Here is a 13,678-nt window from a genome sequence, read left to right on the forward strand (position 1 = left end):
TCTGGCAATTTTGGATGTAAAGAGTGCAGACCAACACCACCACCCCATACTTTCGTTGGTTCTAGATCTTTATCAACAATCGACCACTTTATTATTACCGATTATTATACGGAACTAGTGCGTTCCTTTTTAGTCTATGAATGCCTCATTAGTGACCATCACCCCCTAGTCCTGATTCTAGAGATAAATATTTCTAGGATTAATTTAGGGAAGGCAACAGAGGAAAAAATTGAGTCTCATGGCTCTAATGAAGTCTCCATTAAGTGGTTGGGAGTTAACTCTTCCGTATTTTTTGAAGAAATTACAGGGAAGATACAACATGAAATTGATATTTGCTTACATGACACAGCAACTAACTCTGATATCATTGGTGCATTCTCAAATATCACTATTAAAAAAGCTAATGACTTAAAAATAAAACAGAAGTCTAAATCTTACAATCAAGAAACTAGATGGTTCAACAAGGAATGTTCGAGTCTGAACAGGGATTTAAAAGGAATTTTAAAAACTAAACCTAGGAATATAGCCGGAATAAAAGAACTAAGGATGAAATACAATTTAGCCCTGAAAGCCAGGAAAAAGGAGATCCAAGCAGAGGCATGGGGGAAACTAGTTCAAGCGGCAGCAACCCGGGATACAACTCTGTTTTGGCAAACAATTTATTGCCCCTTTTTTAAGGATATAACTGCTGTAAAAATAAATGCCCTAGTGCCCGCTGAGGGCTGGATAATCCACTTTGGAAATATTTTCAATCCTGGAGGGATCGACCTCCTGCAAAATAAGGAAAAATCATTTTTAATCGTAGAGCCAGCAGGGATGCCCCAGGTAACTGTAGAAAAAATAAAAGGTGCACTAAACAAAAGTGCAAGTGGCAAATCCGCTGGCCCTGATGGGGTCCCTATCGATGTCTTTAAATGCAATATCAATTTTTGGTTACCTGTTTTACAGAAGTTTTTCAATGCAGCCCTTGACGGAAAACTGCCCATATCTTGGGTGGAAAGTATTATAGTCCCTATTTTTATAAAAGGGGATAGAGGAAATCCAAAATTTTACTGGCCCATATCCCTTCTAGATTCTACCTCAAAACTGATGGGAAGAGTATTGCTGGGTAGATTAGAATCCTGGGCCTCTGAAAATAACATCCTTTCAGAGGCCCAATACGGCTTCAGGAAAGGGATAGGAACAATTGAACAATGTTTAAACCTGGATCTCCTGGTGAGTAAATATACTATAGCTAAAGGGGGCAGTTTACATCTCTGTTTTGCCGATCTCACCAGTGCTTTCGACCTGGTTAATCACGAAAAATTGTGGTGAACACTGGTTTAGATAGGAGCACCCGAAGATATTGTTGTTTACCTATCTCAAATTTATACTTTCCTTCTATCCAGAGTCTGTTTTGGGCCAAAGAGTGAGTGTACACCAAAGTTTAGGGTAAAACGAGGAATTAGGCCGGGGTGCGTTTTAGCACCCCTACTATTCTCATTGTATATAAATAACGTTGACCGTTGTCTGTAAAGTATTAATGCTGATGTACCGAAAGTGGGATCCCGACCGACACCAGTGTTGCTCTATGCAGACGATGCTGTTCTTATTTCATGGACGACAAATTGTTTGCAACATCTGATTGGAAATTTTGCCCTTTTTATGACTAGAATGGATCTCAAACAAAAACCTTTGTTATGACCTGTGGTAGGAAAAATAGATTGCTTAAACAACACCACGTGGAAGGTATCACGATTAAAGGGTTTTGAGTTTTACCTATTTGGGTCTACTTTTTAATGAAAACAGGACTTGGGGACAACATATTAATTTAGCAAAATTAAAATTTTCACAAAGTATGGAAGGGATCTTTAGATTTTCTGAAAAAATTGAGAATAAACTTGTGAGGGAAATTCTCTCTATATATAGCTCAAAAGCAGTTTCAACTGCTTGTTATGGTAAAGCACTATGGGAGAGCTAGTACAGTTACCCTCCAAACACAGGAGAATACGTTTTTAAAACGTTTGCTAGCGGTCCCAAGCTCAACATCTAACACTTTAGCTCATAGAGAACTGTCTGTCCATTATATTAGCGACTTTATAAAAATAGCTCGTCTAACATTATGGCATAGGATTTGGTCACGCGATGAAGCTAGGTTTACACAGAACATATTATTAGATTGCCTGGCCTTAGATAAGAGAAGAGAAATAGCATGGCTGGAATATATACAATCACTCTTAGAAAGTTTTAATATCAAGTTAGATTGTAAAGAACCAATGCTAATCACAGAGCACAGTAAGAAAGAACTGAAAAAAAGACTTACTGCTGCTATGGATTTAGCGAGGGAGGGAGATGAAACCAAAAAACATAGTGTTATCTTACTATGACCACCACTTCTTCTTGTGTATACAACCCTACCTGGTTGCTATAAGAAATGTCCTGCTAAGGTTCTATTTTACTAGATTGAGACTAGGCAGCCTACACTATCTAGTTGCATTCCCCGCTAAAAGGAAAATGTACCATTTACTACCGAACTGCCCATGCAACGGTATATCCCCACAATCAACGTTGCACTTTATTTTATTTTGTGCTTTTAAAGGGATATTTGTAAGCTTATTCTGAAACCTATTTTTAAGACAAATGTATATTATCATTATAAGCAAGCTTTTAACATAATTTGTAGCTTGGAGAAGGAGAGAATTATGAATGCTGCTTGCAAATTTGTCCAAATGGCAATTAAGAAAACAAAGACTTATTTGTATTTAGAGATTTTAATGTATGAAAACTATGAAAACTAATGATCCTTAGATACTTCTTACAAATTGTGTTTTATGAGCTTTTAATAATATTTAATGAATCATGTGTTGGTTTTAATTAATATGGACTGTATTTGTATACTGATAACAATTGTTAATTATACTTTGGATACCTTGTTTTTATAGTATGCTTTTATGGTCATGGAAAATGTACCGAATAAAGCTTTTTGAATTTGAAGTTGAATATGAATTTTGCAGATGAGGGTAACAGAGTCTTCCTCAACAACTTTAGACTCTGCATAGATACTTACTTATAGGTACCAAAATCTCCCAATAAAAACTAGGGCTCTTTTTAGAGCCACCCAAGATCTAAACACATAAGATTCATGTATATTTAAAGAATATAACTTTTTTTGGGTTAGAGTTGCGCACCCAGCATTTTTAGAGTCGCGCACCCAATGTGTTCACACCAGGCAGCCGCTCTGGGAGTCGCGCACCCAATGCATTCACACCTTGGGCCCACGCTGAGCGCCCCACTGGGTGCACGACTCCAAATTTTACCATTTAAAAAAATTAGCACCTATCTCCAATTTCTAATCTCCCTCGGGACCCCATCCCCCGGGTCCCACCGGCTCCCCACGTCATTTGGGAGCCGGCATTGCTTTTCCACATGGGGATATGCAGCTCCCCGTGTGGAAAAGCAATCTGGTTTGCATTTTGAAAGAGAGATCAGGTTTCCCTGCTCTCTCTTTCAAAATCCAAACCAAGTTAGCTATGACAGGGCGGGAGTCTTGGCTCTCGCCCTGCCATAGCAAACAACAATGTCCCAGGGGTGGGCACCCTTGGAAACTGCAGGAGCCTGCCCTGGGGGGTGGCGATCCTCAAGGCGATCACAGGGCTCCAGGAGGGGGGCCGCACGGGCTCCAGGAGGGGGGCCGCACGGCCCCCCTCCGAACATTGGCAAATCCCCAGGGAGGTGGTGGTCCCCGGGGCTGGGGCGGTTCAGCCCCCCACACAGGTTTTTTTTTCTTAAACACAAGCCCCTGGGGGTGGCAGCCCCAGTGGCTGGAACAAATGAAATATTTTTGCCCCGGGGGATAATTATTTATAAAGCGCGGGAACCTGCGATTCGGTTTGTTTTTTTTCACAGCAGAATTTGTGCACCCTGCGTGGATTTTTCCAATTTTTGCCGATTTTGCAGTTTAAAATTTTTTGGGGACCACCTAAGCAGGCCTTGGAGGTCAGGGTGTTTCTACCTTGCCCCCTTTTTGCGTTTTGCACACTTTTTTGAAGGATTTCTTGCGCCTCGGTTCTACCGAGGCACAAAATAGCTGCCAACATTTCCTGGTTCGGAGTGTTGACAACCAGTTGACAGCCAATTAGCATGCAGCTCGTGATCGGGAGGGTGCGCGCAGGGTGTGCCCAGGGTGTGTGGATCCACCGTAGCCATAGATATATATATATGATTTTACTTTTGATTTGCTCAGCAACTACTGAACGAATTTACTCCATGAGTCTGAACCAAGGACTACCTCTTTGAAAATTTGGTGTAATTCCGTTCAGCAGTTATGGCTGTAGCTGAGGCTAAAGGTTCCCCTGAAAAATTGAATGGGGAAAACACAAAATGGGATCCCCCTTTTTCCTCGCCCCCGCTTGACAAATCACCCCGAGGCTTTCAGGAAAGGAGCGGACCAGAGCACCCCACGAGTTGTAAAACGTTTGCGAAGATTTGTTGACTGGCGCCAAAGTTATTGCAAATAGACTGTTGTAGATTTCCTATGAAAAATAGGTCCTAACTATAACTCCCTACTGGCGACTGCCAGTAGGTAAACACATATATATATATATACATACATGAAATACAACACATTCTAAAGTTTAACATATGGTATTAGGTATGGTATACATCTGTGCAGCTCTGGTCTGATATTTTAACTGCTTAGTTCAAGGACATTTCCACACTGAATTTGGATTCAGCTGGATGCTCACCATGGTGATTAAAAGGAATATAGAGAACACTGGCTATCTTACCATAAATTCTTACCATAAATTCAAAGGGCATTCCGGGCTTGACGTATTTGGGTGTTTTGGTGAAGAGAATTTTATAAGCTGATGTTACGATACGGATGTCACTAAACTCAGCATTCACCATGTCACTTCCTAAAATGGAAAGCCAGAAAGTTTAATATAAAGCTATAGTGCTCAAAACAGAAATGCGTTATATTGATTTGTACAGTGCAATAATCATGCTTAATGGTTTCCTGGCACTTCAGCAGGTGTGTAGGCATGTGGTTCCCACAGAGTTATTCGAAGAGCCAGGTCTTCAGCTTCTTGCAGAATTCAAGTCATTCAACTGGGGCTCTTATTTGAAAGAGTAATTTTTCTTTTAACTCTTCAGCAACGAGTAGCAAGAACAAATGTCGCTATCTATTCTCAATATTAGGATGTAGATTAGCAATGACAAGACTTGGATGTATGCATGAATCACTGTATTTAAGGGTATTAAAGTTGTGCACAACAAGCTAAAACAAGGAAAAAGCATTGAAGAAGTCTGGAATTAAACATGGATTATGGGATTAAAATTGGATTATTGTGAATAATATGACTTTCGTTCGGAAGGCATTGCGACTTGCAGTTGGCGTGTGATGACGAGGTGCAAATGTAAATGTAAATGTACAGGAATTTATATAGCGCAAATCACCAAGCGGTTTCTAAGCGCTTGCTTAGGGAACCCGTCCAGGTATTCCCCTGTGAGATAACCCCGGCAGTGTATCCGCAAGGTGAAAGCCAGGCATCCCGCCGCGAGGGGCCGTTGTGGAGATTAAGCAAGCTATTGCCCAGAGTCGCAGAGTGTGAACCCGTGAATCGAGTAGGCACCGGAGCGAGAATTGTTGAGTCCATGGACATTTTAGGACTCAAGACCCCGCCGAGCCGGGAATTGAACCCTGGTCCTGGGCAGACCTCTGCTTCCAGGTCTGCCTCCTCTAGCCAGTGAGCCACACTTCTCCACTCATGCAAATCATGGAATCATACATGCATTCCATTGAGGGTGAACATGAGAAAAGCCTGCACAGTAAAACCTTGCAACAAGCATTCTTAAAATTTGAGTACAATAAGGAGTGCATACAAGCACTTGTTTTGAGACACAACAACTATACAGCAGATAGTACTGTTCAGTATTATGGAAATCAACAGCCCTATTCCTCAACCATTTGTGCAAGATATTTTCAATAACTTTCAATAAAAGAACTCGAGTTGTTCACATGCCTGACTACTTGTTCCAGCATTGGCCTGAGGTCTGCTGATAATGTTATGTTTGGAGTCTCAGTTAGGAAGTTTTCCTATCTGGTACTCATAGTAAATTCTGAAAAGTCATTTAGTTATTAAGAAGGGAAAGATAAACTAAGTACCTTGTTCTGTCTCCAGTAGAATAACATTTTAAAGACCCCCATTCACATTCAAATTGATCAAACATGTAGGTCTCCCTTTCAGATACCTCAAGCTCTTTATCGGTGTCTGCTTATTGCTTTGTCTCGAACATAAAAACAAATAATGTGGAGGAATAAATCAAAGAATATATATTTCAGTAGGGAAAAATAAATTAGTCCCCACCAATGAGTTTTAAATCTTTAAATGTTCTTTCTTCTTTGTGGCTCACATACCTACTCCAGGTATAATGTCAAAAAATACTTTGTCCTTTTAATTATATCGAAAAAACACAAAAACATATACACAAACATATGTTCACAAAAACATTTACAACTCCTTCCTACCCATTCTTACTTAATACGGTTGCTAATTACAAACAAAGAAAATTCTTTCAGAGAGAAATCCGGAAAAAAGAGGTAGTCCAATACACACTTGAAGGGGTACATCAACCCTTCACATTATACAAGAGTTGTGTAATCAATTTACTTATATACCAATCGTAGTCTGTGGGACTCCTCTGTCCTGTAGGGTTGACGCGTTTCGGCCCATTAATTCAGTCCTCATCAGGACAAGGGCAAAAGGAATACAACGCCTACAAAATAACATATATATACATCAATATTTTCTCTATTATATAACTTCAGTATAAATACCAAAAATGTTCTGCATGACAGGTCAGAACTTCACTCATCTAGCCACCATAGGTGCAATACATGAAACACCACATTGATATATTAAAAAAGGAAATTGACGTAATACCTATATAAAAGAATAAACACCGAACTGTGTATCGTGTGAATAGACAATTAATTACAGCCAAATACACGCACCAGTGTATGTTCTGAAAATTATAGCCACCAGTATCTAATAGAAATAATGCAGTGTCTGTAAGCCCAGATAGAAACCCAAAACAAGCCAAAATAAATATACCACTTTCTCTGGAAGATTCAAAGCTCTGAATAAATACTATGGGAGGAATCTCCTCTATAGTGTCTTAATCATGGCACTATAGAGGAAAAGTCTGGAATGGAGAATAAATAATGAATAATTCAATGTATAAGATTGCTCACAAGGCGACAAAAAAACAACTAATCAGTACTGGAATCAACCTGAGGTACAAAGCGTACAACTCTGGTCTGCAAATGGCTGAGGCCGCTAATGAAAACGTCTATGCCGTGAAAAGATCTACAGAGGAACAACAAGGAAACAGCGGAGGGACAATGAATAAGCGAAGGTCCTGCGTTGCTCCTGCCAAGTATAAAAATCACAAGGAAAAGGACGTGAAAGACTATATCCACTTACCCGAACAATAAGGGAAAAACATCTACTTAAATCCGCACTCCAAAGGCTGCTGCAGTGGGAGCTACGTGCACACAGCAAGGCAACGGCCACATAACTAAAACTTCCTGGTGGCATCCTGGGTGCCAGGATCCGGTCACATGATGCAAATGGACATCTGCCGATGTACCATTTAAAGTACCCCGACAGCAAGAAAAACAAAAAGAGGACTGCGAGGGCATACTGCTTCTTATTGGCTAAAAACCACAATGGTGAAAGACTTTTCATCAAAATAAAGACAAGAACATAAAACTACTCGGCTCTGCACCAGTAACACCAGAAAAATAAATAAAATTGTGAAAGAAGGAGTGAGCAAAAGGTGAAACCATCACCCATCATGTCACCCAGGGCAGGTAATCTAATTGAATAAAATTAAAAACATACAATGGTCATCAAACAAGACAGAATATACATGACATTTTTCTCAAGTATACACAGACATAAAACAAATAGCTATGGTATTTGTTGGGTTCTTATGCAAAACTCACTGTACATTATATGTGTTTTGTACTCTGTGTACATGATGTCAAAAAACTAATTCTATTCACAAGGTGAAGTAAGTACAAGCCAACCACATGTTCATTCCATCAGTGGAAACCAGTCAACTAAAATACGCAACCGAAACCATGTGTCGAAAATGGTCAAATAGTAGATGTCAAGAACAACTTGTCAGAGTACAGTAAAAATCATCTTCTCCCAACACCAGTTATATCAAGGCCCACATTTCATCGTGATCATTAAGGCCTTGTGTAGCTGTATGACATGTTTCAATCATTCTGGCTTCTAGTTTGTTCAAGGTAATCTGCACATTAACTTTTTCGGTATTCTGTAGTTCAAATGAGAACTGACATAATTTTCGATATGCTTCAGATGTTGGTAATGTTGTACCAGTGGCTCTCCCTGTGTGTTACTTTTCAGTCTAAGATTTATGTTGCAAAATACGTGTCTTTACTGGTTGTATGGTTTGTCTTATGTAAAACATTCCACATGGACATTTTAAACAATAGATCACATTTTAAGTATTGCAATTGGAAAAATTGTTCTGAACATGCTTTTGCCCATTATCATGATGAATTTAGAATCACTTGTCATTTGGCAGGCTGCACAGTTGTTACATTTAAAAAGATCGACCAACGGAGTAAGCCTGAACATTCCTCTCAGGTCTTTTCTTGTTTAGAAGTGCTGCCCTAGCCAATTGCCTGAGTAAATTCCTTCCCTTGCAGAAGGAAAACATGGGTTTGGGAATGCCAAGGTGACTAGCCATTCTCCAGTTAAGCAATATGATCTTTTTTATTTTATTGGACTCTGGATTAAATGTAAGGACACAAGTCAAAGGATTTGACACAGGACGTTTTTTTAGGGGTCAATAATTCCTCCTTCGGGGTATACCATGCTGTTTTCAGAGCAGTTTTCACTAATTTCTTTGGGTACCCTCGATTTAGAAGTTTCTTTTTTAGAGTTTCAGCATTCAAAAAATAATTTCTTTGTTGGTACAATTTCTACGTATTGTAAGAAATTGCCCATAGAGTATATTTTCCTTCAGACTCCGGGGTTGACCACTAGTAAAATGTAACAATGTATTGCGGTCAGTAGGTTTAGTGTATAGGCTCACTTCTAATAGACCATTTTTATGTTGGGTCCATATGTCCAGAAATTAATCTTTTCGTTACTGCTGGACATAGTAAATTTCAAGTCTAAGGTCCTAGAGTTCAACCAGTTATGAAAGAGTTCCAATGTGGCATGATCTCCTTCCCAGACCTTGCCTTGAAGAAATCATCTATATAACAATAGCAATGGGTGACATGCAAGTTGAAAGGGTTAGCAAGGCTGTAGATCCATTGATTTTTTACGCAATCCATGACCAGGTTGGCTATCTCCGAGGCAAAACAACACCCAATAGCTACCCCTTTAACTTACAAGTACAAAGGCTTTTTGAAATTTAACAAATTGTTCTTGAGACATAGGGTTGCTAACAATACTACAAATTATGTAGGTACCAGAAATGGTTGTTCCCTCTGGCCAAGGATATTTTTATTACAAGTGCTTCATCCTGTGGAATGTTGTTGTATAATGATTTGATATGAAATGTGACCAATGATTGTTTTTTTGTGCCAAAGGGGAGATTTTCTATTTTAAAAATCGGATCGATGGGGTTCCTTACATATGATTTTGTGGATTTTACGAAAGGTGTAGGAAAAATATCTATGTATTTAGCCAGCACCTTCTAAAAGGGAGCCGCAAGCTGAAATAATCGGTCTTCCTGGCTGGTTGCCTGCAATTTTATGTATTTTGGGCAAGACATATATATTCGCTGTTTTGTAAGAGATGGCATTCAAAAACAAACTCCTTTTTGCAAATCCACCCTTCTTCCAGAGCTCTCTTATAAGGTGTAAAATCAGAGTTTTTAGCCACGGGATTGGATTTACATCAATTTGTCTGTAATGGGAGGTTTGTTAAGCTGTCTCATGACTTTTCCATCATAGTCTTCATTGTCTCAAAGAACGATCCCTCCACCTTTATCGGCTCGCTTGATGACTATGGCAGAACTTTTTGCCAAATTCTTTAAGGTTGTTGTTTCAGCCTTAGTACAATTTGAGTTATAAAATTTCTTTTTGTCAATTAAGATGTCTATTTCTCTCAAGACTTGTTCTTCAAATGTCAAGATTTCTAATGGCATAGTAGAACTTTCAGGACAAAAAGATTACTTTCATTAATTTCATCCTCATCTTCTGATTCTGAAAAAAGGATTTTAATTTGATTTTATGTAAAAACTGCAGAACGTCTGTCTTTGTACCATTAGTGGAACGAAGGACAGTTCCTTCTGAAGTAGACTCTGTTCGGTGTCTGTAAGAATATGCTTAGATAAGTTATTGATCCAAATAGGTTCACATCTATCAGTCATTGAATCATTTGGTATCGTTCTCATTGTCTGTATATTTTCCACCTGCTCTTGAAAAACCGCTGCTCTTGATTGGGCCCTGGGGTACTGATAATATGGCTGGTAGGAATTAAATAATCCTTGGCCAGAATCTGAAAAGGTTATATATTTTCTTTGTGAACATCCTCTGAAGTGTAAGTTTAATGAACTAGGGTTAATATTCTGAAATAAATATTCCTTTAGAACCGGATACACCTGCTAAATAATTATTTTTTTTAGTTAGATCTCTAGCCACTTTTGTGGTTTTCTGATTGGTCATTTGTATTTTGAAATCAGCAATGTTTTTTCTACTGACTCTAGTAATGCTTTGGCATCTGAAATGGTAGGGTCACCACCAATGTAATCCTCTGATACTTTAATCTCTTAAGTTCTTCTTCATAGATCTTTAGTGCCGTCCCTATTGATAAGGCTATCCAAACCCTAGAACATTTGGCATGCCACAGAATTTTAAGTATGTTTTGTCAAATATAAAAATGACTGGAATATTTTTACTTGTAATCCTGCAGGGATCATATTTTTTTTTAGATGTTCTAAAAGCACCTGTGCATGCAATTGGGTTCGAACATTCTTTTTCTCAATTGTCTTAGTCTTTGTACCTTGTCTGTATTAGAATTTTGTTTCACCGATTGCTCTCCACTTAATAAAAATGGAGTTTGTAATAGTTTGTTTATTTAATCATCTGTGCAGCAAACTATGTAAGGTTCTGTTATGTCTCTAAAGAGAAAGTGAAAGATATACAACTACTAGTGGAGAAGTAAAACAGGACAAGTAATAAACAGTTATACAAATCTAGCAACAGTCTAAATGTATTTTACAATGAAAACCCTCACACTTATCAGAGTGCTAACAAAACTCTTGAAAAATAATCAGGGTGTGTCCTAATATTCCTACTGCATATGCAAAATAAAACATTAAAACAATATAATGCGGAGGAATAAATAAAAGAATATATATTTCTATAGGGAAAAACAAAGTAGTCCCTATGCTTTGTCTCGGGCATGACTATATTGTGTCTTGTATGGTCCATCGAGTATCTTACTGGATAAGCTGATAGGACTGTGTGATTTCTTAGCAGGACCCTCAAATTGTGGTGTGTTGGAAGCTGACTCTAGAGTTTCTACATAAGACATTGGCACAAAGGTGTCAACATATTCAATCAAGCCTGCTTTGGTGCCAAGAACCATGTTTAACCCCTTCGCTGCTCATGACGAGCTCAGCTCGTCATGCAGTACACTGGTCGTGTGCTCATGACGAGCTGAGCTTGTCATGAACAATGGGAAATCAGAAAATGCAGTGCCGCGGGGGAAAACCTCTAGCAGCCAAGGTGTTAAGGATTTGTTGTTGTGTAGCATTTCTGCAATCCTTGCCATAGTCAACTGCCTATGAATGTAAGTTTAGATGTTCAAAATGAAGCCTCAGTTAGCTCCTGGAGAAGGATGACCCACTCTAGTTAGAAACCTCTACCTATGGAGCTGTCTCCACAGTAGGCTGATGGAAATGGTGAGCGGGAACCAGTTGTTTTGGCTCTGCATTTCTGTTTGTGTTTCAAGAATAATCTCTCAAAGAGGGAATTTGTTTTTGAAAAACAAACATATAGATATATAAGTAGTTTTTACTCTGCACATCAGGCAATTAATTTGTTTCTGTGCCGGGACCACCACCTTACCTGGCAGACCTGGGCAAGAGAATCTAGTGATAGCCATTCAACCCTACAGAGGGAGGGTCGACCATTACTAACACCTGGCTGACTTATGTTTATGCCAGCAGTTTCAACTGAGGTTGCACTGGTACCAACCCTGTGGTTCACCCCACCTTTAAATGGAGTGTGGAGCTGAGAGTTTTGTGATTGCTCTCCTGTTTCAATAAATTTAAGATGGCCACCCTTAATGTTTTCTTCGTTGCTTACTCTACTCGAATGTATTCATGAATCTCCAGTTCTTTCTATTGTGAAATCATCAATGGCTTAAACATAGAGTGATAGAGTATTTTCATCGATGGATTTTGGAATCAATTAGATATGAGAATGTGTCCTTCCTTCCTTCCTTCCTTCCTTCCTTCCTTCCTTCCTTCCTTCCTTCCTTCCTTCCTTCCTTCCTTCCTTCCTTCCTTCCTTCCTTCCTTCCTTCCCTCCTTCCTTCCTTCCTTCCTTCCTTCCATCCTTCCTTCCTTCCTTCCTTCCTCCCTCCCTCCCTCCCTCCCTCCCAAATAGCCGTTGGTGTTTTGGGAGCCTTTGGATGTCAGAGATCTTACACATTTTTGTTTGTGGTTACTAACCCCGGGAGGAGACATCTGCTCTGCCTATGGATTGTGCTGAGTTTTGCCTACTCCGTGTTCCGCGGAGAATGCAGAGTTGGCAAATCTCCGCACAGTACGCGGCGGAGAAGAGTTGTCCAGCCCCCGCCTCCCACCCCCTATTAACAATTGCTTAAAACTTAAATAAAACTACTTTAAAGTAAATAAAAAGCACATACCTTGGCTGCGGCGTCCCGGGCTATTTAAGTTTTAGGCAATTGTTAATAGGGGGGTGGGATGCAGGTGGCTTAGCGGAGCTCCAGGGAGTTCCACAGAGTTTGTTCTCAACTCCTTGGCCCTCTGTGTAGCTCCACTATGCCCACTACACCCGGGGTAGTATTTACTCCTATTTTGCTCCTTTTATTGCATTTTCCTATTAGGTTTTGAGGAGCTACCTGGAATGGACAACACTTAACAGTTTTCAGTCTTATTGGCACAGAAGAGCCTTTTCCCGTTTCAGAGCTTTGTATGGCACAAGCTCTAGCAGAGTTTTTTCAAAAGAGGCAAGGATCGACTTAAAGTGGAAAGAATCAATCTGAAGATGGCACCAATGCATGAGGCACTGTGGTCCACAAGATATAAGAGGTCTCATTTTATGTCTCATATTAGAGGTCTCATTATGACAATTGTTGACACCCTAAAAAAAAATCTAATTCAGGTTGCCAACTGTCTACTTGTTTCATGCTTGAAAAGTTCTCCATAGAGGTGGGGAGCCCTGAAAGCTCAAGCCAGTCCCAAGCCTGAATCCTGGCTCTGGCTTAGCTCGAGACCCTGTTGGAACTTTGAACAGTAACAAGCCGAGCTTTCATGTGACTTCTGCCTGCCACTCTCACTTTATTCAGGACTCAGCATTAAGGCCAGAGCTGCAGGCTTTGGTATTGGGGAACCTGGTTTGAGTCTCGGTGTTGGCTCAACATCCTGTTATTCTGGGTTGATCACTTATTTT

The 13,678-nt window shown here is 39.7% G+C and overlaps 1 protein-coding gene across 3 annotated transcripts in view; it reads right to left on the minus strand.

Annotated features, from left to right (window-relative positions):
• The window catches only part of LOC147748463 (A.superbus venom factor 1-like), a 1,277,467-nt gene that overhangs the window by 893,818 nt on the left and 369,971 nt on the right, over nt 1-13,678 (minus strand). For all 3 annotated transcript variants that reach the window (XM_086962056.1, XM_086962049.1, XM_086962065.1), the window contains one exon: nt 4,780-4,895. In XM_086962056.1, the coding sequence (XP_086818182.1) occupies nt 4,780-4,895 (116 nt within the window). The remainder of the gene's footprint in view (nt 1-4,779; nt 4,896-13,678) is intronic.

The sequence above is a fragment of the Lissotriton vulgaris genome, chromosome 1_1, assembly GCF_964263255.1.
Source record: "Lissotriton vulgaris chromosome 1_1, aLisVul1.2, whole genome shotgun sequence".
Taxonomy (NCBI): Eukaryota; Metazoa; Chordata; class Amphibia; order Caudata; family Salamandridae; genus Lissotriton; species Lissotriton vulgaris.